Source organism: Thamnophis elegans, chromosome 13 (assembly GCF_009769535.1).
Source record: "Thamnophis elegans isolate rThaEle1 chromosome 13, rThaEle1.pri, whole genome shotgun sequence".
Taxonomy (NCBI): domain Eukaryota; kingdom Metazoa; phylum Chordata; class Lepidosauria; order Squamata; family Colubridae; genus Thamnophis; species Thamnophis elegans.
In genome coordinates, this window is record NC_045553.1 from 38,003,858 (window position 1) to 38,028,654 (window position 24,797).

At 42.6% G+C, this 24,797-nt stretch overlaps 1 protein-coding gene across 1 annotated transcript in view; it reads right to left on the bottom strand.

Annotated features, from left to right (window-relative positions):
* Positions 1-24,797, bottom strand: part of KIRREL3 (kirre like nephrin family adhesion molecule 3) — a 428,294-nt gene that overhangs the window by 38,154 nt on the left and 365,343 nt on the right. Inside the window, exon 12 of the mRNA XM_032228762.1 lies at positions 15,529-15,636. Coding sequence (XP_032084653.1) covers positions 15,529-15,636 — 108 coding nt within the window. The remainder of the gene's footprint in view (positions 1-15,528; positions 15,637-24,797) is intronic.

Genomic DNA, 24,797 nt, shown 5'->3' on the forward strand with positions numbered 1-24,797 from the left:
GATGGCACCCTGAGGAGGCCAACTCTGTAGGATCGCACTGGATGATGGGAGGCTACCGGTGGCAGTAGGTGGTCTCGCAGGTAACCTGGACCTAAGCCATGGAGAGCTTTAAAGGTCATAATTAGTACCTTGAATCGCACCCAGAAGACAACTGGCAACCAGTGCAGGCCACCTAAAAGGGGTATAACATGGGAGCACCTAGGTGCCCCCATGATAACCCGTGCAGCCGCATTCTGGACCAGTTGAAGCTTCCGGGTGCTCTTCAAGGGCAGCCCCATGTAGAGAGTGTTACAGTAGTAACGCTACTTATTTATTCTTACCAAGGATCTCTTCTCCTTTGGGCATTGTAGGAGGTGAGCTGTGTTAATCAGAAATCTGAAGGCATCTGGAACCACCTAACTAACCTTCTGAATAACAGATGTAATGAAAAAAGTTTGAAAACTAGAGCTCACATCATCAGATTCTGGTAGGGTTCTGTGAGATGGGTCTATATGACAGTCCGCTGGGGCCAACTCACCATGAACATCTCATCACAGGACAAACTCTCTGCAGGACAAGAGTTATGCTAATATCAAAGAAATGGTGGAATATAATCATTAAAGAAAGGATGCAAAAGTTGGGACAGAGTGAAAATTTGAATAAATTTTATTTATTTCAAATAATTAAATAGAATTTTTTTAATGGTCCCGCAACTTGTCCTGTGGCAAATTGGCCATGGCAAGTTGTCCTGCAATAAGTTGGCCGAGGTGCAGAGGTGGTATTCTATCAGTTCAGACAGGTAGCGGAAATAACTGGTGGCTCCGCCCACCAGCCCCAGCTCTATGGAATCCCCTTTTTTTGCCAAAAGCGCATGAGTGGAAGGCTGAATGTATGCAGAGAGGTGAAGCATGTGCTTACACTTGCAAACCATTAGGGAAGGTAAGTCAACACCACCCCTGCCATGGTGAGGTGCCCAGTGGTTAAATGCAGCACTGCAGGCTACTTCAGCTGACTGCAGTTCTGCAGTTCGGCTGTTCAAATCTCACCGGCTCAGGGTTGACTCAGCCTTCCATCCTTCCGAGGTGGGTAAAATGAGGACCCGGATTGTTGTTGGGGGCAATATGCTGACTCTGTAAACCGCTTAGAGAGGGCTGAAAGCCCTATGAAGCGGTATATAAGTCTAATTGCTATTGCTAAGTTGTCCCATTCCCCTCTGAGATGACTCCTGGTTTCTTGTTGGAGAAATCTGCTCAGGGTTGAGTTGTGAGGCTGAAGCAAGTTGGGAGAAAGCTAAATGAGGGAAAGCATTGCCATCATTTTTGGGACGGGACCACTTCTAGTTTGTCTTCAGCACCAGGAGGCCACAAGCATTTACGCCAAGGTTCACAAGTCACCCTTTCTCTCAAAGCTACACTACATTATTTCTGGGGAGAGGAGAAAATAGATATAGCCTTTGCAAGCCCCAAGCTGTAGCATCCTGGGTTGGCTTTGAAGGCTCCTGTAAACATTTCACAGAACTCCCTGGGTTGTGCAAAGTGCCAACCCATTAAATATTTGTGGAAATGGGTTTAATTTAGTCATTTTATTTTGGCGTCCCCAATTTCCTGTTTGATTACAAAAGGAGGGAGGGAGGCAGAGGTAGAAAATCTAAATACTCATCAGCATCTTTGCTTCACAGCCTGCATAATGTAACAGGGCTTGGTGAGAAGGTTTTAACCACTAGAGAGACTGGGAGAGGAGAAGGCACTTTATAACCAAATTTGGAAGCTCACTGGATAGGAGCAGATTTGAAGCCTCTGTAAATAATGCATGCTTTCAAGAGACAGGCTACAAATCATGTCTCGGGCTGGTTTCTGAATGACAGAATATTTTATGAGAGACAGTAACTCAAGAGTTCATCTGTGTGCTCCTCAGTCAATATCCAGACATGCTGAGGCACCATCATCATCGCTCAAAGATTCAAGATTCAAGATTTAATTTATTTGTATGCCGCCCTTCTCCGGGAGGGACTCAGGGCGGCGAACAACTCAAAAGGAGAAAAGGGATACAAACACAATACACGTAATTAAAATACACAAGAGTCATACAGCCATACAAGTCGGGAGGGGAGGGGAACTCATCAACCCCAGGCCTGCCGGCACAGCCAGGTTTTGACAACTTTCCGGAAGGCCTGGAGAGAGGTGAGGGTCCGAATCTCCGCGGGGAGTTCATTCCAAAGGGCCGGAGCTGCAACAGAGAAGGCCCTCCCCCGGGTAGTAGCCAGATGGCATTGGCTGGTAGACGGAACCCGGAGGAGGCCGACCCTGTGCGATCTAATCACCAAACACCCCAGGTTTCTGTAATCTACAGGTAGATTACAGTCAGTGTGACCAATGCTGTATTAGTTTAAGGTGTTTTGGAGGAGGAAAACCCCATCAATTAAAATAGATCCTATATTTGGAATTATTGAAGGACCCTCAAAAAAAAAAAAGATGGATTAAGGTATTTTGTGGCTGCAATTCCATACAGTCAGACGTTTAGGATACAATAGCCTACAGATCAATTCCGCCTAGGAACTCATCGAAACCATAAAAAAAGTGAAAGTTAGAATATTTTGGACAGGTGACATACCGCGTACTTTACTTAATTTTCCTGGGAAAGACTGAAGGCAAATGAGGTCCAGGAAGAAGAAGAACATCATGGTTTCAAAACCTAAGGGGCTGGTTTGGACAAAACTCAGCAGCCCTTTTTCGTGGGACAGTTGATAAAAATAGGATCACCAACATGATCATCAATGTCCAATGGCCGATATGGCACCACAAGAAGAAAAAGACAGATCAGTTGCGAATTTAGCCAAACAAACTCTGCAGATGATGTGCGCTGAATGACTGAGTCCACAACTCAAACTAACCTGTCATTTGGTTGCGTTGCTTAGAGTTGTGAATTCCTCCAAGCTGCTCCATACAACTTTGGTGGCACAATTTGAGGTGCAGAATTTTAGACTCGTATTTCAGCACATTGCCACGTCTCCTGCCTTTTATCCCCCCTCCCCCACACAACCACCACCACAATCACCATTCTCTTTTGGCGGTTAGGTAAATATAAAGTAAAGGTAAAGGTTCCCCTCGCACATATGTGCTAGTCGTTCTAGACTCTAGGGGGCGGCACTCATCTCTGTTTCAAAGCTGAAGAGCCAGCACTGTCCGAAGACGTCTCCGTGGTCATGTGGTTGGCATGACTAAATGCTGAAGGCGCACGGAACGCTGTTACCTTCCCACCAAAGGTGGTTCCTATTTTTCTACTTGCATTTTTACATGCTTTCAAACTGCTAGGTTGGCAGAAGCTGGGACAAGTAACAGGAGCTCACTCTGTTACGTGGCGCTAGGGATTCGAACTGCCGAATTGCCAACCTTTCTGATTGACAAGCTTAGCGTCCACCATGTTTTTTGGCAGTTACTGCATCACAAAAATGACTTCCTCTGACCACGTAGAAGGTCAGACAGCCGAACTGGATTCCTGACCTCTCAAAGATTGCAAATTCCTGATTTAGGGCTTTGGGAATAGTTTGAGGTCAGCCAAGTATGTTTATTGAATAACTGTGATTAAGCAAAACTGAAGCCGAGGTGGCGCAGTGGTTAGGGTGCAGTACTGCAGGCCACTTCAGCTGACTGTTATTTGCAGTTCAGCGGTTCTAATCTCAGCGGCTCAAGGTTGACTCAGCCTTCCATCCTTCCGAGGTGGGTGTAATGAGGACCCAGACTGTGGGGGCGATATGCTGACTCTGTAAACCGCTTAGAGAGGGCTGAAAGCCCTATGAAGCGGTATATAAGTCTAACTGCTATTGCTATTGCTAACCTAATATTAATATGTGAACTCAGCCAATGTGAGGAACAGAAGAAACGTATCCGGCCATACCTCTTGGTTCCCACTGAACTACTGAGAGATCAACTAATGATAAACATTATATCTCACTCATCTAAATTATTAGAAGAGCTAATTGTTTTGCTCTTATCAAAAGATTGCAGAAGGTATGCTTGTCTAGCAATGGATAAATAAACTTAGTACAGGGGCTGTGCTAGTAAAAAAAAAAGAAGAAGCAAAATCAAGGTTACTAATACCCGAATTAACATCTGCTGTCCCTGAAGCAATGGCTCTTAATTGATAACCTAGTGCTATCAGTCAAATCAATATGCAATTTAGTAGTTTTCTTCTACCTTTCTCTTGATAATGCTTTTCCCCCCCTGAAGGCCGTCGTTTCTCCTATCACCCTCAGGCATCTTTTAGTAATGGGCTTACAAACACATCGTGATGGACTTTCCCAAGCTTCACAGTGAAGAAAAACTGTCTCCCCTCCCCCTTTGCTCTGCTCTTTCCATCCTGTTTTATTTTATTGGTTCTTCCTCTGTCCCGTCCAGGCCCGAGTGCCAACATTTAATCTCAAGGAAAAGTCAATTATGGACTTGTGTAATCTTTCCGAGAGAATAATAGTCCTTAAACAAATTTTACCTGGTAAAGCCATCCAGGAACAACAATAGATGTGTATTAAAGCCAGCAAAAGTATCTTCCCAGGAAAATCTCTCTGATTACTATATTCATATAATGCTTGTGATGAGTTTTGAATCTTCTTATTAAAACAGGATGCCATCTTCTGTTGATAGCTGCGCTACCACCCTGGACATTCTTTAGCTTAGGCAATTTTAAGACCTGTGGACTTCAATTCCCAGATTTCCTCAGCCAGCAATTCTGGGAGCTGAAGTCCGTAAGCCTTAAAAAGTTGTTAAAGTTGGACACTTCCAACTTAGGTAATACAATACAACATTTATTACACGACAAAGACCCGAATCTCCTTAGCTAGAACTTTTCCTGATTTCTATCCAGCAAAACAGATGCGATCAGCAAGTAGATCAAAAGCTTCAAGATTGAAGGAGTTCTAAACAAAAATCTAAAAAATTAGGAAGGCCGAGCGCCAAAGAATGGAGGCCTTTGAACTCTGGTGCTGGAGAAGACTCCTGTGAGTCCCTTGGACTGCAAGGCAATCAAACCAGTCAGTCCTAGAGGAGATCAATCCTGACTTCTCTTTAGAAGGCCGGATCCTGAAGATGAAACTCAAATACTTTGACCACCTAATGAGAAGGAAGGACTCACTGGAGAAGAGCCTAATGCTGGGTTGAGCATTAGGCAAAAGAAGAAGGGGATGGCAGAGAATGAGGTGGCTGGATGGAGTCAGCAAAACAGTAGGCATGAGCTTAAAGGGACTACAGAGGACGGTAGAGGACAGGAAGGCCTGGAGGAATGTTGTCCATGGGGACGCGATGCGTCGGACACAACTTCACGACTAACAAAAAAAAATCCTGATCACTAGATCAACTAGATATCTACAGACTGTCTAGCTATCTACAGACTGAAAGTCAAAGTAGTGAAGATGTGACACCAAGTGATGTAATGTCCCATGCTATTTTATATACATTGTGGGGCTCTGATTGACTTCTTGTGGGCCATTTGACTTCTTGGAGAAATTCTAAATAATTTAAATGATTATAGAAACAGAAGGAAGGAAGGAAGGAAGGAAGGAAGGAAGGAAGGAAGGAAGGAAGGAAGGAAGGAAGGAAGGCCATCCAACAGCATCATGTTAAAATCAGTTAAAGTACAAATAAGATTTCCCCTCTATAATTGGCAGGGTACCTCATGCAGAAAACGGATGCCCTAAATTTTCATTAGCACTAAAACAGCTATTCCAGAAAGTGACAAGCTTTTCGCATTTAATTGAAATGTGTCTGGTCCCTCCTGGTTTCTTCCAAGTTCTGGAAGAAGTTTGTTAATTTCATTAACAAAGCAGTTTCTCAAGTCTTCCCAAATGATTAATATATTGATGGCATTTTTTTTGGGGGGGGGTGCTTGTAATTTGCTAACCCAGTTTTTAATTTTATCAATTAATAAACTACTCTTGATTTTACATTCTTAACATGTTCGTTGTTTGTATTCTTTACGGTCCTGGGGGAACAGTACACAAAAAGCTATTCTGCATATGTAGAAGTGAGATCTGGCACATATTTATTTATTTTATTTATTTATTAAATATATTTATATGGCGCCCAATCCCGAAGGACTCCGAAAGCAGCACAAGAATGCTTGAATTTTAGTCATTTAGAGTATACTAGAATTGACTAAGGAGTGGCCTATTGATTCTTTGAAAAAATTGACAGTATAGGTATTAAGTCTTCATCTTTAGTGATCATTCAAAGTTCCTACAGACCAACTTGGGGGATATTTATGACCCAGATTCAAAGTTCTGATGGTCACCTCCGACATCCCTTCATGATCACATGATTGCACTTAAGTTAGTTGGTAACAAGGCCACATTTAATGACATTTGCAGATTCCCATGTTTACATGACCATATTTTATGTTTTGCTAAAACTGGCACTTACAGTTTTCAGAAACCCACGCCCATAATGAATCATTGGTTTGCTTAATGACTGTGGCATTTGCTTAACGACTGCCATAACCATCCCAAAAAAGATTGTAAAATTCGGTCGGTCACAGTTTATCACAAAATGTCTAATTTGATGAAAAGAGGGACTATGGGTGACATGATAGCAGTGTTCCAATATCTCAGGGGTTGCCACAAAGAAGAGGGAGTCAAGCTATTCTCCAAAGCACCTGAGGGCAGGACAAGAAGCAATGGGTGGAAACTAATGAAAGAGAAAAGCAATCTAGAACTAAGGAGAAATTTCCCATCAGTTAGAACAATTAATCAGTGGAACAATTTGTCTCTAGAAGTTGTGAATGATCCAATAATTGACAGTTTTTCAGAAAAACATTGGACAACCATTTCTCTGGAATGGTATAGGGTTTCCTGCCCGAGCAGGGGGTTGGACTAGAAGACCACCAAGATCCCTTCCAACTCTGTTATTCTATGAGTTACAATCATTACAGGCAGACTGTATTACATTCATAACTTGAGGAATAGCTGTAATTTGGTTAAGTCACTTATTCAGTCGGGTAGCTTCTCTGGCTATCTGGATGATCTTATTCAATTCAAAGGATGCTTCACGGAAGGTTTCTTTGTCTCCAAAGCATCATTTTCCGATGAGCAAATGCTCGTACGGCATTTTCTCTGATTCTCGGAAAGCATCTGTTGATCAGACAGGTGTCTACTAGAAAGCTACCTGTTTTCCTCCTCTTAGCTTTATCAAATCAAATAACGCACAGCTTTTCTTCCGTTGGAAACGGGAGCTTTTTTGAAGTGACAAGCAAACTTGAATTTATGAAACAGAAAAACTTAAGTTGTCAACCTGAATCTCTTTCACTGCAAAACAAACAAAGCCGCCGACAATGAAAAGTATGTTAATTGAATGGATTGGATTCTCTTGCCGTGTTGTAGATGGTGAGAGGTGAGATGCAAAACATTGCTGTAGGGTAGAAATATTCTTACGCCTCTCAACTTAGAGAAAAAGGAAAATGGGATGTGGGCAGACTAGGTTCATTAGCTTATGAATCCACATCAAGCTGATTAATGTTTAGGATTAACAAAATATCCCGGAGCGATATCTGCAGATAACGATGATTTAGTCTGTTTTGTGTTTTAATAAGAATTTATTGAAATTCATACCGTTCATTATAAATGAGGCAGAAAGTATTTGATTCTTTTTAAAAAAAAATGAGCAAGGGAAAACAAATCAGGCAGATGCTTTTCATCTTATTTCTCTATTTCCAGGAATATTGATAACATACTTTGGAGTGGGGGGTGAAGGAGTGGGTGTGAGTGGCAGAACATTAGGCCTTTTCTAGAATTTCAAAACCGAGTAGGATAAATGGAAGCAATTCGATTGTGGCTTTCCTTCCCCAATATTTGCTGGAGAGAGACTCATAACAAGGAGGAAGAGGTTTGTGGAAATTGGTTAATGGGAGGAAAAATATCTGTCGTGTGGATTTCTGGTTCTTTAAATACCGTGGTTTGTAAAAAAATAAATAAATCTTCATTTCTAATAAATCAACATTTATTAAGGAAAGAATAAGTGTATCACAGCTTAGCATTTCTTTGAGTTTAGTTCTATTTGTTCCATTTTCTATAGAGCCGAGGTGGCGCAGTGGTTAGGGTGCAGTACTGCAGGGCACTTCAGCTGACTGTTATCTGCAGTTCGGCGGTTCTAATCTCACCGGCTCAAGGTTGACTCAGCCTTCCATCCTTCGTAGGTGGGTAAAATGAGGACCCAGACTGTGGGGGCGATATGCTGACTCTGTAAACCGCTTAGAGAGGGCTGAAAGTCCTATGAAGCGGTATATAAGTCTAACTGCTATTGCTATTGCTATTTGTTTCCCACCTCTGCTGTTTAAGTGAATTTTTATACTTTAATTTAGGTACGCCAATGAAGGCATGCAGACTCTTGTTTGCAAAAAATAAAACATAAAAAAAAATCAAAGAGGAAAAATAATGTTTTGGTTCAGAAATTTAATAAATCTGGGAAGAGTTCAGTTATGGTTCTGGCAGAAGAAGGAAGAGAAGAGTTTAGTAGTAGTTGTAGTTTATTCAATTTGTATGCCGCCCTATTCCCGAGAGACTCAGAGGATAGTGGCTTTTACACACAAGGCTGTATTAGCTCCTACTGCTCCTTATTGTTATCCATGTGGGTTGGTGTGGTAGGAGCTGAAGTTCAAAACATTTGGAGAGCATCTGGTTATCTACATTGGACGATGAGGTTGATTAGCAGGGCCTTCGGGGGTGCTCGAAGAGGGAAGACCAGCCCATGGCATTTTGTTGCCTTAGGTAAATATTACAAATGATGTGAAATGATGAGGCTGGACAAAGAGCTGGATTGGTCTTCAATGCTTGTAATGAAGCAGAGTTCTGCCAAAAATAAGGGACAGAGGCCAGGCTGTGAGTCCTATAATTCCCTAACCTTTGACTGCTGGCATTTTCTCCCAGTGCTTAATCCCTGAGGTAACAATTTGACTCCATCATACGAGAAGGCCAGCTCCGTCACACATACTGAATGTCAGATATGGTCACCCCATACACCCTAGAATAAAAGGTAAAGGTTCCCACACACATATATGCTAGTTGTTCCCGACTCTAGGGGGCGGTGGTCAGCTCCGTTACAAAGCCGAAGAGTCAGTGCTGTCTGAAGACGTTTCCGTGGTCATGTGGCTGGCATGACTAAATGCCGAAGGCGCACAGAACTCTGTTACCTTCCCACCAAAGTGGTCCCTATTTTTCTACTTGCATTTTTTACATGCTTTCGAACTGCTACGTTGGCAGAAGCTGGGAGAAGTAACGGGAGCTCACTCTATTACGCAGCACTAGGGATTGAACCGCTGAACTGCCAACCTTCTGATCGACAAATTCAGCGTCTTAACCACTGCGCCACCGCGTCCACCCTGGAATACTTTCTCTCAATTTGGTGAGATTCCCTAAAAGGACTCTTTTAAGTTCCTCTTGAAGACCCTCGCTCTTCACCCAGCCTTCGGTCTGTTGGTGTCCTTTTCCTTTGGTTTGCTTCTCCATTCTTCCCCTCAATTATTTCAAAGAATATGCCATTTTATGCTTTTTTTAATTTGCCATCTGTTGTTTGCATTTTTTAAGGCTGATTTTCAATCTAAATTGGGCAGCAGGAGTAGCAGCGGCAACAACAGGGAAGGGGCTGGTAAAAATTGCGATGGAGACTTGCCTAAAACTATGCCTTTAATTGGGTGGAGAACAGAAGCGAGCCAAATCTTGCTTCACTTCCTTTCAGATTGCTGTTATACTCCGTACGGCCTAGCTGGAGACTGAGGGAACAGGCTAGAGTGAACATGGCATCCATAACATAACCCTTATGTTAATTTAAATATGCAGTTTGCTCCGACGGTTGGCGGATAATAAATTTGTGACAGCACTGAAACAGTGGAGTTCTCCTGAGACCAGGGTCAACTCTGCAGCCTTTTTCGCTTTCTCTTGCCTTGAATGAATCCGACTGGTATGATATGAATAATTGGGCTCTCCAGAGATTTCCACAATTGCGAGTTTATGCCGTGCCTGTTAGGCTTACAGGACAAATCCCGCCGCGTAGCGAGGTGGCTTTTCAGATGGCAAAAGATCAAAGCAACGTAGTGTCATTTTCTTATGCAACATGCATGCCTTCCGTTTTCCTTATTTTTAATTATGAATGTATTCCTAGGCATGGGAAAGTCTCAGAAGAGATGAGATTTCCCAGCCAAAGCTTGCTTGTTTGTTTGTTTATATTTTGTTTTGGAGATCCTTTCCTCCAGAGAAACCTACCAGGTCATTTCAGTTGGCCATTTGCAAATTCTACATTTTTGGGTTACCTAGGCTTTCAAAAGGCAGACCACTGAGGCATATGAGTAGATTTTAAGGACTAATTCTTGCTTGCGGGATGCTCTTGTTTTTATTGCTGATGGCTGTGGTGATTTTGTGTGTGGTTAGTAATTTTTTTATAAGCCTAGAGGGATTGTCAAGACCCTTTGAGGTTTCCTTTACAGATGATAATATTGTCTGCTGGTGTATACTGTATATCTATGAAGAAGGGAGAAAAGTAAGCTTGATTTGGGAATTGGGATGAGAGCATGTAGATACCTGCAGCCTATAAACATTACGCCACCATTGCAGATTCTGCAACACTCCATCTGCGTCAATTGAAAACTGGTTTTTTTTTTTAACTGAGATGGGGAAGCCCCAAAGTTTCATGAGCCATCTTGAGAGATTCTCATGTGCAAGCCAATTCCTTACTACAATACACTTTATATTAGCCTGCTCTTGAAAATAGTTGATCACACTACCCCAGATTTGAAACGTTATCAATTTCCATTGCAGAATTCAAAATGGTTGACCAGCAAACCCCTAACCAATTATGGGTCAGACTTTTTGAAAGCCCTCCTGTTTCTTTTATCAACTGTCAGTCATTGTCAGCCATCATTAGAAGATCTACCAATTTTTGACCTTCCAAGATACTAATGAAGAGATGGACAAAAGCCTTCTAACAGTATGGGAGAGAAACCTAGGTTATGAAATTGAAATGGGCAAATGGTGGGATCTATGGAGTAAGACCATTAAACTTACAACATCTACTGCATTCAAAGAAAACATATACAAGATGGTTTATAGGTGGCACTTCCCCCCAACGAGGTTAGCTAAGATGTTTCCTGGGTTATCTCCATTGTGTTGGAAATATGGAAGAAAGGATGGCACATTCTACCATATTTGGTGGTCCTGTACTGAGGCCACAAAATATTGGAAAAGGATTAAAAAATGGTTAAAAGAGGTTACCGGGGCAAACATTGAATGGAGACCTGAGAACCTGTTACTAAGCATCAAACCAAATAACATAAGCAGTTCAATATGGCATTTGAGCCTGCATATAATTGTGGCCGCAAGAATAACCTATGCACAATTTTGGAAATCCACCACTATACCGCCGGAAGATGCTTTAATTAAAAAGATCTACGAATGTGCAGAAATGGACAGAATGACGGGTTGGCTGAGGGACAAAGGAGAAACAGAACATTATCTTAGCTGGAACCTATGGTATATGTGGGCGACTAGGAGAACAGCAGGGACTTAAAATGGGGAAAGTTAACATAGGTACCGTAATAGATCCCTGAATCTTGCAATGAGAAGATGTGGCTTAGAGACCTAATAATGAGGAAAGAAAGAAAAACCGGGCTGTGAATGACTGTCACCGTGGGAGGGGGAGGGGGGGTTGTATGTCTAAAACGGCATTTGTATCTGTATGTTCTACTTTATATTGTTATGTATGATTTGTCTTGCTTATGTCGTTGTATTTATGTCGCTGTATTGTTTTTTCTGTTTTTTAAAGGTAATAATGTTTAATAAAAATTATATTTAAAAAAAAAAAAAGAAATCTTGTTAAATATTCCGCCAGCAAAAACACCCAACCCAACCCAACAGTCAAGGGTTATATAGGACCTTTGCAGTAGTAGTAGTAGAAGAGACTAGAAGCATTTGAAATGTGGATTTACAGGCGGCTGTTACATATAAGTTGGGCTGACAAAATCAGAAATCAGAAGATGATAAGCTGCCTGGGAAAGCTAAGGGAAATCATCAAAACCATAATAAAGCAAAAGAATATTTTGGACATGTGATGCAACACCCAGAAAAATACAGCATAGTTCCCCTTGGGAATAGGGCGGCATACAAGTCTAATAAACTAACTAACTAACTAACTAACTAACTAACTAACTAACTAACTAACTAACTAACTAACTAACTAAATCCTCCAAGGAAAGACTGAAGGCAAATGAGGTCCAGACAGAAGAAGAACATCATGGCTTTAAAATGTTTGGGACTGCTTTGGAGAAAACTCAACAGCTCATTTTTGTGAGGCTGTTGATAAAAATAGGATCACCAACATGATTGCCAATTGCAGATGATGGATATGGCAGAAGAAGGAGAAGGAGGAGGAGGAGGAGGAGGAGGAGGAGGAGGAGGAGGAGGAGGAGGAGAAGAAGAAGAAGAAGAAGAAGAAGAACAAGAACAAGAAGAACAAGAACAAGAACAAGAACAAGAAGCATATGAGTGCAAATTTGGCAGAGGTTCCTTATGCTGCTTTTCTGTCAAGAGGTCAACACTGATTTGAAGCATTAGCATTCTGGACTCACAATGGGTTGTCTTTTGCTAGTTTCATGATAAGCTTTAACGTTGTTATTGCTGGTAAGCAGAGGAGTTTATCAGATCCAGAAATTAGAATGCCATTTGCTGTCCACATGGCTCTAACTTCCAACTGACCACTTCTTCTCCATCCTGGCTTGTCCAGACCTAAATATTACATTGTAACGGACATCATCACATGCGCAATGGATATAGACTATAGAGGCCTTTGCAAAGAAACCCAACACCATCTGGTTACTTCAAATAAGGACAACGTAATGAGCCACACATTGTCTCTTTTTCCCCACCTATGAATCAGAGAAATGATGCAGTTTGTTCACATATATTATTAAAGAGAGAGATGGGGGGGGGGAATATGCAAACTAGGCTGATTGTGTCTGACCACTGATGCTGTAACAATGAATTGGCCCGTTTCTATCGAGCAAGCCTGAATGGCACATCACTGCTGAATGATTCCAGTGAAATTGAATTGGCCTTTTCTCAGGTTTTAATCGTGCACCCATCCATCAAAAACAGTGCTTAACCAGAATGCAAGATTAATGACTGCCAGAGATTTAATTTGCTAATACCTGAAAGAGTCACTAATGGGGTTTGGGAGTGTTATGAAAGGTGGAGGAGGGGAAACTGAAGAAAACAAGACTATGGCTCTGAAAATCAGCCTCGTCTGTAAGCCTAGCCATTTATTAATAAGTTTGGGAGAAGCCAGGGGTTCTCTCTAAAAAGAGCTGTTTTTAATTATTTATTCTCTGTTCTCAGGAACACAAACAAGTACTTTGCAGTGCATTTTGGCTTAGCTGTCTTTTAATTTCCTCAAAGTTGGAGAAACGGTTGGTTTTCTTTTTCTCAGCTTCCAAGAGAAGACACAACAATCTTTCCATGGTTTGTTGCTTTTAGATTCACACAACCATCACTCTTGAAATTCTCTGTGTTTCTTTCCAATAAGGCAGCTCTTGTTCGTTCATGGGAATCTTTTATTTTGTTTTTAACATCTGTTTCTCCAGCTGGACTGAAAAGCCAACTGGAGCTTGACATGGGATTTTAAATGCTTTCTTCATTTAGAAGGACAACTCTCCAAAACCCGCAATCTCCTAAAACATTTTTTTTCTAGGATGAGATAAATACGACATATTTGTAAGGATTTAATGCACAATTCTGATGTATTTTCCATGCTTCTGGACAAATAGAAATGAAAGGTGGGTTTCTAACAGGTCTGAGATGTTTATTGGTCTTTTTGGTTGGAAGAAAACCGGGACATCATACTTCAGATATTGTGATTTTAATTTAAGGGTGATATTTTGATGTGCATATCCCAAGGGTCTCTAATTCTGCACTTGTGCAATTATTTGCTGTGGGCTTGCCTGGGCAAAGTGTGTAATGAAGTGTTTGGACAACATTCCAACTTTTCTTTTGCAAACCAGTTCCTGCTTTAAAAAAACATTACCCTCCAAAATTGATGTAACCTTGGTTTATCTAAGCCAATTGCCGATTCAATATACCATGGTTAAACAAACCATAGCTCATTGTCATCATTGTCCAGCTTATGCATATCCTCTTTTGCTCCTGCTCTTGTAGGCAGTACAGAAGGTCTTCCAAACTTCCAGTCTGATAGTATGAGTGATGTGGGGAAAATCCATTTTCAGGTGAATGGGACTGTTAATTGAGAAATTGAGACCTAAAGAATGTGTCCTTGCAGCTCACAGTAGCCTTTATCAAAACATCCCCATAGTAACCCCTGAATCTCAAGATGCTCATTAACAGAATAACAGAGTTGGAGGGGGCCTTGGAGGTTTTCTAGTCCAACCCCCTGCTCAAGCAGGAAACTCTATACAACGTCAGACAAATGGTTGTCCAATCTCTTCTTAAAAACCACCAGTTTTGGAGCACCCACAACTTCTGAAGGCAAGTCGTTCCCACTGATTAATTGTTATGTCGGGAACTTTCTCCTTAGCTCTAGGTTGCTTCTCTCCTTAATTAGTTTCCATCCATTGCTTCTTGTCCTGCCCTCAGTCAGGTGCTTTGGAGCAGCGGTCACCAACTGGTGGTCCATGGACCACTGGTGGTCCGCATGAAAATTTTGGTAATCCGCAGAAAAAATATGTGCATTTTTTTTAATATTGCACTAAATCAGGGGTCCTCAAACTATGGCCCCTGGTCCGGATACATGCAATGAACCCTTGTGTTGCTGCAGAGAGTCTCCCCCTTTGGGGTCTTTTTTGAGCCAGCTGTTTTGCCAACTCTTGGTAACTGCTTAGCCCCAACAACTGCTTCCTGTTGGGGCCCTAAGGAGCCCAGGTAAGCAGATGAGGAGTGGCTGGGAAGGGAGGGGCAAGGCGTTCCTCAACATGAGTGACATCAAGTTGGCCATGCCCATCCAGTCACATGACTACTTAGCCACACCCACCCAACCGGTCATTAGGCAGATCATATTAGTGGTACGCAAGATTTAAAATTATGGCATTTAGTGGGCCCCAAGGTCCAAAAGTTTGGTGACCCCCGCTTTGGAGAATGGGTTGATCTACTCATCTAACAGCAGAGTAGATAACAGAAGTAACAAGATTTGTAATATTATTTGTGAATACATCAAACAGAATGTATTCACAACAAATCATTTCCCCTCCTTTCCAAAATGCATAAATATTGGTGCATCTCTTTGTCTACAGCAGTGTTTCTTAACCTTGGGGACTTTAAGTCCCGTGGACTTCAACTCCCAGAATCCCCCAGCTTGGGGAATTCTGGGAGTTGAAGTCCACGGGACTTAAAATCCCCAAGGTTAAGAAACGCTGGTCTACAGGGTTGCGTCTTCCACTATTCTTCTGGAAAGGACCCACTCCAGGACGCACTACTAAATGAACAAAAACACTTCAGTGAGTCTTGATTATTGGTTGTTCGGTTCTGCATGCGATTCCACAGTGACAGTCAATGAACTAAAAAGGAAAAGGACTTACTTCTCTGGGAACGAGCACAGCAGAAAGCCACAATGGTGGCCATCAGGACTAAGAAAGCCACCCCAGCTCCAACGGCCACACCTATGATGACTGCCATGGGCACTGACTCTGGAAGAAACAAGAAAAGAAATGAAGTGGAGGAGGAATCCCCCCCTGTTCCTTTTTCCTTGCCCCACACTTACTACTAAGATCTCAACGATTTATTCTCAAGTCATTATTTATTCTCAGATTTGCCCATGTCATCAGTAAGACTAGTTCCTACTCAATGAAATAGACACAAGGTTAGAAATGCATGGCAGGCTAACGATGAGTTGGGAAAGGAACATGTGGGTTTAGGAGTGAAGCTTATTTTGGGTCACTAACCCCTGGATCTCCTGTCTTTGTCCAAATAAAATCAGCTTTTGGCTGCCAAGTCTGGCTAGGATCCAACCCCTTTGCGCTGTTTACTTGAAATATTGAGACCTCTGTTGAGGACAGAGAAGTGGCTTGGATAGAGGTAAAATTAATATTGTCTGCCTAATTTAAAATAGAAGAGAAGAGAATAACAGAGTTGGAAGGGACTCTGGAGGTCTTCTAGTCCAACCGCCTGCTTAGGCAGGAAACCCTACAACACTTTAGACAAATGGTTATCCAACATCTTCTTAAAAATTTCCAGTGTTGGAGCATTCACAACTTCTGGAGACAAGTTGTTCCACTGATTATTTGTTTTAACTGTCTGGAAATTTCTCCTTAGTTCTAAGTTGATTCTCTCCTTGATTAGTTTCCACCCATTGCTTCTTGTCCTGCCCTCAGGTGCTTTGGAGAATAGCTTGACTCCCTCTTCTTTGGGGCAACCCCTGAAATATTGGAACACTGCTATCATGTCTCCCCTAGTCCTTCTTTTCATTAAACTAGGCATACCCAATTTCAGCAAACGTTCTTCATATGTTTTAGCCTCTAGTCCCCTAATTGTCTTTGTTGCTCTTCTCTGCACTCTTTTTAGAGTCTCAACATCTTTTTTACATCGTGGTGACCAAAACCAATAATTTGGGTGAGTGTATGTAGACCAAGTGCATTATTTATTGAAGGGTACAGGATGGGTTACTTTATTATTTGAAGTGATTTTGCTTCAACCGTGAGAAAAGATTTTGAAGTTTTTGAAATCCTCCTGTTGAACCATCCTTATGAGCATGGCTTGACCAAACTTATCTTTTCTACTTCTGTTACTAATAGCAGCTTTTCCGGACTTCTATTTCATCTCCTCCAATCTTATACATGTACTGTATAATGGTCCTCTTCTCTGTTGTTGCAATTTTGGAGAACATTGAAAGCGTCCACTTCTACTTTCAAAGTAACATTCTGATTACATTTGAATTTGAGGAAATATTAAAAGCATCATCCTTCGTGAATCGGTCTCAAAGATGGAGAATCTGCAAGCTAAGATTTGCTGGTCTTTATACACAGTGATTTAGGATGACATCTGAGGATGACATCAAAGTTCTTGGTTCAAGCATGCTTCCAAACCAGAGTTTGCTGGTTATGTTCCTCCGCCTAGGAGTGGCTCTTTGTGTCCTGTATACTTCATGAAATGATTATTTGTGTGTGTATTTATTTATTAATTTATTTAATTTATAGTGACCACAGAGATAGATCTTCTCCAGAAGAAAGTTAACTTAAACACTGCCTACTGTGCTATCACAAAACCCCCCTTTCAATGCATGGGATGAAAATTTGGTGAGTTTTTGAAAAGTTAAATACATTTTTTTTTAAAAAAAAATTTCCTTGGTTAGTTCTTGCTTAGCTTCCGCTTTGTAACGGATTATGATTGAGTGGTACTTTGGGCTGAGGACATGCTGTCTAAATTAATTGTTGCTTGTCAAAAATGAGCCCGAGGAAGTGGGAGTGAAATATAAGGAACGCAAAATAAAACTAGCAGCTGTCAAGAATTCAACTTTTCTGTCATTTTACGTCTTCTCCATCCCCCCAATAATCCAGCCAGTGTTTAGATTGCAGAGCCCATGGGGAGAGTCCCTGCACCTCCATACGAATGATTGCAAGCTATATTTGCGAAAGGTTGATGAAGAAATTGTACGCGATGTGAAAGGAGGGGAAAAATATTTTCCATCCTTCAGCTGCAGGAGAATCTACTGAAATAATCTTACACTCCTGGGGGATAAATAATACAGTGCTATTTCTTCACCTGGTATTACCTTCTCCATCTCAAGACCAACCCTACCATTAAGTAAAGTGGTAGATGTTGAGGAACAGTAATGTCAAGCTTTGGCTGAGCCCTGAGTCATTCTGTTTTGCTCTTTGTTTGAAGACTTCATTCTTGGTCTGGGGACATTTCTACCTCTCCTGGGCTCATAAAGCAGCCATAGAAAATGGTATTGTCCCACCAGGATAATAAGAAGGGTAGACTTAACAGGTGATCCTAGAGCCTCTTGATGCAGGTGAAGGAGGAGAGTGCAAAGTTGGCTTGAAACTCAACATTAAGAAAACTAAGATCATGGCATTTGACCCTTTCAATTCCTGGCAAATAGATGGGGAAGAAGTGGAGGTAGTGACAGATTTTATTTTCCTGGGCTCCAAGATCACCACAGATGGGGACTGAAGCCAAGAAATTAAAAGACGCTTGCTCCTGGGGAGGAAAGCTATGGCAAATCTAGCATACTAAAAAGTAAAGACATCACCCTGCCAACAAAAGTGTGTATAGTGAAGGCTATGGTTTTCCCAGTTGCAATGGATGGCTGTGAAAGTTGGACCATAAAGAAGGCTGAGCGCCAAAGAATGGAGGCCTTTGAACTATGGTGCTGGAGAAGACTCCTGCACTGAGTCCCTTGGACTGCAAGGTGATCCAATTGGTCAGTGCTAGAAAAGATCAACCCTGACTGTTCTCTAAAAGGCCAGATCCGGAAGAGGAAACTCAAGTACTTTGGCCACTTATTGAGAAGGAAGGACTGGAGAAGAGCCTAATGCTGGGAATGATTGAGGACAAAAGAAGAAGGGGACGACAGAGAATGAGGTGGCTGGATGGAGTCAGGGATGCAGTAGGTGTGAACTCAAATGGACTCCAGAGGATGGTAGAGGACAGGAAGGCCTGGAGGAACGTTGTCCTTGGGGTTGCGATAGGTCAGACATGACTTCACAACTAACAACAACCTATTATCTTCTGTTGCCAGAATAAGGAGAATAAATATTTGGGAAAGAAAAAGATCCACTGATCATGAGCAGAATTCAAGGGATTCTCATTTTCAAACTTGTTAATTGGTGACTGATAGGAAATGGAGAACCAAAAATTTCAGCACAAACTTAAATGTCCAGACTGAAATGTGGCAATTTTTTTTTAAAAAAGTGATGTTTAGTTCTACAAAAGACTGCACATTTTCAGCTCTCCACAGATTCACTTGTCACTTTGAAAAAATAGAGTAGAATATAATTCTTTAGAAAAAGTGGATAATTCACAAGAAAAAACATATCAGACTTATGAGCCAATGCTGTAACAGGGAGACCTTGTGACTATGGAGATTCTCAGTCATCCAGGTCATGGTTGTCCCAAAGGTGATTTTTCAAGAGACAACTGGACTTTCTGGTTTTGCTTTGAAGACTTTTCACTCCACATCCAAGAAGCTTCTTCGCTCTTCAAAGAAAAACAAGAATGTCCCGTTGCCTCTTGAAAAAACACCTTTGGGACATGGAAACCTGGTCTTGTTCATTCATTGTTGGTGACTTCAAGTTTACACAGTTCAATGCATTATTCTTGGTGTTGTCCTTGAAGATGCTAGAAATGTCAGTTAGCAGAAATATTGCAGTCCACATTTGGGTAGTCAAACAGTAAACATTGGTGGGAACATCTGACAACTTCATTGATTTTCAGTAGGATCTATTAAAGGAACGGTTTGGTATATTGCTCTGATTTTGGCTTGCTTTCATGCCCTGCATAATTGGATACGAAAGATAAGATTGGACTGTCTCTCAGTTGATCGCCCAGTGGTCAGGATGGTCTTGCCCAGTTTTGATTTCCGGCCGCTTTCAATTACTGGATCTGGAAATCATCACAGTTGCTTGTGGGGTTTGAAGAATAATTCCAGATGGAATATTGAAGAACTGGGAGTTAGCACAGAAACTTTCCTACAGTGTAAAGGGAATTGGTTAAAGTCGAATGAATCAGTGGAAAGTTTTTCCTCTTATACATGAAACCTTCTTTGCTTTTAGAGCGGGTGTGTTCTCTCAGGCAATGCCCTACTGCAGTGGTTCCCAAACTTGGCAACTTTAAGACTTGTGGACTTCAACTCCCAGAATTCTCCAGCCAGCAGCTGGCTGGAGAATTCTGGGAGTTGAAGTCCACAAGTCTTAAAGTTGCCAAGTTTGGGAACCACTGCCCTACTGATAAGGAAAGTATGGCGATGTGAAATGTTCGTTATCTAGGCCTCATCGAGATATCAAATCTAGTTTGAGATTCCAGGAGTCAATCAAGTTAATTTTTGAGTCCTACAGGTAGTCCTTGAGTTACTATTTGGACCAGCACTTCTGCACTAAGTGATTGGCTTTGTTCGTTAAGTGAATAATGTGGTCATTAAAAGGAATCCGGCATCCTCATTAGCATTGTCCGAAATCTCCTGGGAAGGTTGCAGAAACATGCTGGCTGCCAACATTTTAATCATGCAATGGCAGGAATACAGGTAGTCCTTGACCTACGGACACAATTGAGCCTCAAATTTCTGACGTTAAGTGAGACAGTTAAGTGAGTTTTTCCTCTATTTTGCGACCTTTCTTGCCCCAGTTGTTAAGTGAATCACTGCAACTGTTAAGGGTTCTTAAGAGGATGTGGCTTCCCCATCGATTTTGCTTGTCAGAAGGTCGCAAACACGATCCACAATTGTCGTAAATACGAATCCGTTCCCAAGCAGCAATGGTATTTTGATCACGTGACCATGAGGATGCGCTAAGGTCGACAGCGTGAAAAACGGTTGTAACTTTTTCAAGAATGTCGCAACTTCGGTCACTAAATAAACTGTTGTAAGTCAAGGACTACCCATACTACAATGGTTGTAAGTGTGAGGGCTGTTCATAAGTTGCTTTTTTCAGTCAAGCTGTACCTTCAGACAGTGACGCATTATCCTTATAAGTGGTTGTAAGTCGAGAACTATCTGCCCGCTGTTTTCCTTTACGGTGGAAATGTAGGTTTCTGTTTGCTTCCAGGGTGAGAAAGCAATTGTCGTTATTTCAGATCTATGACAGTGAGCATTGTTATTAAAATGCCCTCTGCTTGCAGGTGTCTCAGCAAACAATGGAGACACCCGTAGATGTCATCTGGCTCTTCCCCGTCTCTGCCTGCGCTGCTGTTAGGGATCTTCCGTGGTTGAGATGGAGCCTGTTCAGTCTTAATGGCAGAATTCAATGGCTTCTACTTTTCCATCCCTTCCCCACACTTTTGTGTGTCTGATCGGAGAACGATTAGAAGTGTGGTTTCGCGATGAAGGGACAATATCCAGGGCATGGCACTTTATATGCGTTTCAGTTCTTTTGTGTACGGCAAATAGCTCTTTGCTGCTATCTGGATCAGAAGGACGGTGGTTTCTCTTCTTTTTTTCCCCGCCTTCTTTGTTATTTGTGTATGTTGTGTGTTGGAAAGGTTGCTCTAAGATTTAAGGTGAACTTTTCAAGGCCGTTGGATAAATTGGGTCTCCCTTTTCCAAAGCTAGAGTGAAACAGCACCAGTCTCACAGGGGCAAAACTGAGAGTGGGCCTACAGTACTGCATCCCTCCTAACCTGAATTTTTCTGGGCTCTTTAATCTGTATCAGGGGTATCAAACCTGATTTAATTGAGGGCCGCAGGAGGGTTGTGTTTGACCTCAGAGGGCCAGGGGTGGGCATGGCCAGCTCAACTTTACTCCTGTCAGAGGCAGCTGTGGTTACCCAAGTGCTCCGTCAGTGAAAATGGGCTCCCAAGCTCCGTTTTTGGCTGCCGCAGCCTCCTTTCAACCCTCCGCCAGTGAAAAGGGAGCTCAGAGGGACCACGCGCGGCCCTGCTGAGCTCCGTTTTTACTGGCAGAGGGTTGAAGGAGGCCGTGGCAGCCGAAAACGGAGCTCGGGAGCCCGGTTTTCGCTGGCAGAAAACGAGCCGGTCCTTCACTGTTTCCATAGCAGCCCCATGGTCCAGATCTAAGCACCCGGTGGGCTGAATCCGGCCCCCAGGCCTTGAGTTTGACCCCCCTGATCTATATCAATGGTCCTCTTTTCTTCACCACGAACCCCCTCCCCTTTAAATACCTTTTGTGAGTGGCTTCTCTTTTTTCCTTTAGCTGTCTCTAGCTCAGTGTTTCTCAAGCTTGGAAACTTGAAGAGGCATGAGTTGAAGTCCACGCATCTTCAAGCTTCCAAGCTTGAGAAACATCATTCTAACTCAGTGGTTCTCATCCTTCCCTTCACCACGAGCCCCACATAATATCTTTTGTGGCAATGGACCTACAAGACTTAACTCGAGTGTACAATTTCCTCAATGTGGACCTCCTATGATGACATCACGCTCCCCCCCCCCAGTGGTCCACAGACCACAGGTTGAGAACCACACTGATCTATACATTTTTGTTCACTTTTATTGATATATTTGTTGCTTGTCTATTTGTCTGTCTCTCTGTGTGTGTGTACCCTAGCCCCCATATTCTGAAAAGTGCAGATTATACTTGCAGCTTCAACTTTTTCCAATATAACCCAACAGATCTGAGGCTGGTTTATGTATCAAAGAATTCTGATAGTTCTTCTTTTATTTGTTTGCATCTTCTTTCTGCAATGTTCAAAATCTTGATCCATCTCTTGGTCCTGGTTACATTACCCAGGGCCAAATTTCCTGCAGAATTAATCGGGACCCACCCCAGCAGATTCTCAGAAAAGTTTGCAACTGCTGCTTCTTCTGGCTTTGACTTAAACGGACTTGGTTGAATTGTTCTTTTACCTGTTTGAGATTGATTTCCAGTATGGGTCATTTTTTAATGCTCCTTTTTCTTACTGTTACCGTTATTCTTATTTTTTTTATAGTGCTTTTATAGCCATGAATTTATGATCATAAGCCACCTTGGGGAAAATTTGTCCTTAAAAGAGGTCTAGAAATATTTCAGGTATATCAAATGAATAAATGACAGTGATGGTCCCTGTGGGCAGAAAGGGAAAAACAATAAGAAGATGGAATTCCACAACTGTGTCATTGAAGCCCTGCTCCTCCCCTTTTAATGTACAACACGTGTGTGTGTGTGTGTGTGTGTGTGTGTGTGTGTGTGTGTCAGCCCTCTAAGTTTGACCAAATTCGAAAATCGAAGACATGCAAGCTAATACTACATATATTATAAAGTTTAACACAGGTAGTCCTCAACTTATGATCACAACTGGGAACAGGATTTCCGTTGCTAATGGCAATGGGCGTCAAGTGAGTTGCGCCAGCTCTTACAGCCTTTTTGCCATGGTTGTTAAGCAATTCGCCTGCCGTTGTTAAACGAATCACAGGTCTTTAAGTGAATGTGACTTCCCAAGGACTTTGCTTATCGGAAACCAGTCGGGAAGGAAGGTTGCAAATAGTGATCACGTGACCCTGGAGTGTTGCAGCCACTGTAAATACACATTAGTTGTCAAGCAACTGGGTTTTGACCATGTGACCGTAAAGATGTTGGGATGGCCATGATGTGAGTCACTTTTTCCAGTGCTGTCGTAGCTTCGAACGGCCGCTCAATGAATGATTGTAAGTCAAGGACTACCTGTATATCAAATGTTATAGTAACAGAACCTTGAAAGTCTTAATCCACCTTCCCCCGTCCCTCCCTTTTTCTTTAGGGGAAGCAGGGAGGGTCATGTCTCAGATGCTTTCTCAAATCGCATTCCTGTCCCAGGCTCGTGTTTCTTTTATCTCACCATTGTCTTGGTTGCGGCTCTTCCTCCTGTTCCTCAAGGTCATTCCTTCTGCCCATCACACACAAGAAAAGAGCAGGGCTTGGATTACATGGCTTCAGAAGCCATCTTGCCTTTTTTTTTTTTTTGTCTCCTCCCACCAACACCACCAACACCATCTCCACCATCACGAATGACCTTGGCAACCATGCAGGTATAAAATCATGCATGGCTCCTTGACTTAATCTTGGAAGCCACCTACGGCCATCTTCCAGGTTCTTGACTGGGGTAATGTTGGTTTTTCCCTGGCAGCCTGATGGATGAGGAAGGCGAGGCCGGAGGGGAGAGAGTGAAATGCCAAAAGGACAAAGCAACAGCCACCTGTTTTGAACCGGGAGCCCACCGTTCTGCTAATGACCCATGGCAGATTAGGCCCAAGGGAATGTGAATTTAGGAGAAACATTTTTCCTGTTCTTGAGCGGTGCAGTGGTCTAGAGGTGGAGCACTCGCCTCACAATCAGGAGGCTGTGGGTTCGATCCTAGGTAGAGGCAGATATGCGGGGTAGAGTCTGGGCACAGTGAGACTATATCTGCTGGAAAAAAAACAAACCTCTGCATTGGCAACAGGAAGGGCATCCGGCCAGTAAACATTCAGCTTCTTTCAGTTGCCCAGACTCTACTCCACAAGGGATTGTGGGGTTGTTAAAAGGCAACGGTGCTGATTTTTCCTGTTCTTGTTCTTAACCAGCTTTGAATGTAGGCGGAACAGGAAAGATGCTGCCAGCCAAGGTTTCAGAGCAACACACACAGGCTGATCCAGAGGCAAGTGAAAAGTTTTTATGACGGGAAGGCCTAATAACAAATGCAGACATGGAGAGAAGATGGTTTGTGATGGGGCTCATGCAAAGGAAGTAGCCTAGAGCAAAGCAGGATGATGATGGGATGGGAAGAAGCTTGCAAAAAAGCGGCTTTCAGAAATATGGTAAACTTAAGTCAGCAAAATAATCCCTGCATTGGAACAGTCATCTCTGTTTCCCCAAAGTATCTAACCAGAATCTAACCACGATCAATTCCTTGGATTCCCCACAAGCTTGCCAAAAGCAGTAAAGTCGAGTCTCTGGGAGACAACCACGGTTAATTTAGCAACGGAGGGAGGTATAGGCTATACCTGAAATTGAATTCTGCTTGTGGTCGTTTTGACGTGCCAGCCAGGGGTGGGTTTCAACCGGTTCGCGGCGGTCCCTGCGAACCGGTTGGTCGGCGAACCCGGAAGTAAGTAACTTCCAGGAACGGCGAAGGGCCCACCCGCCCGCCTGCGCTCCTTACCCGGTTTTGACGAGTTCTGCGCTTCCATGCATGCGCAGGACGCATACAGCGCCTGCGCGATCCTTCAGGAGCAGCTGGAGCATCG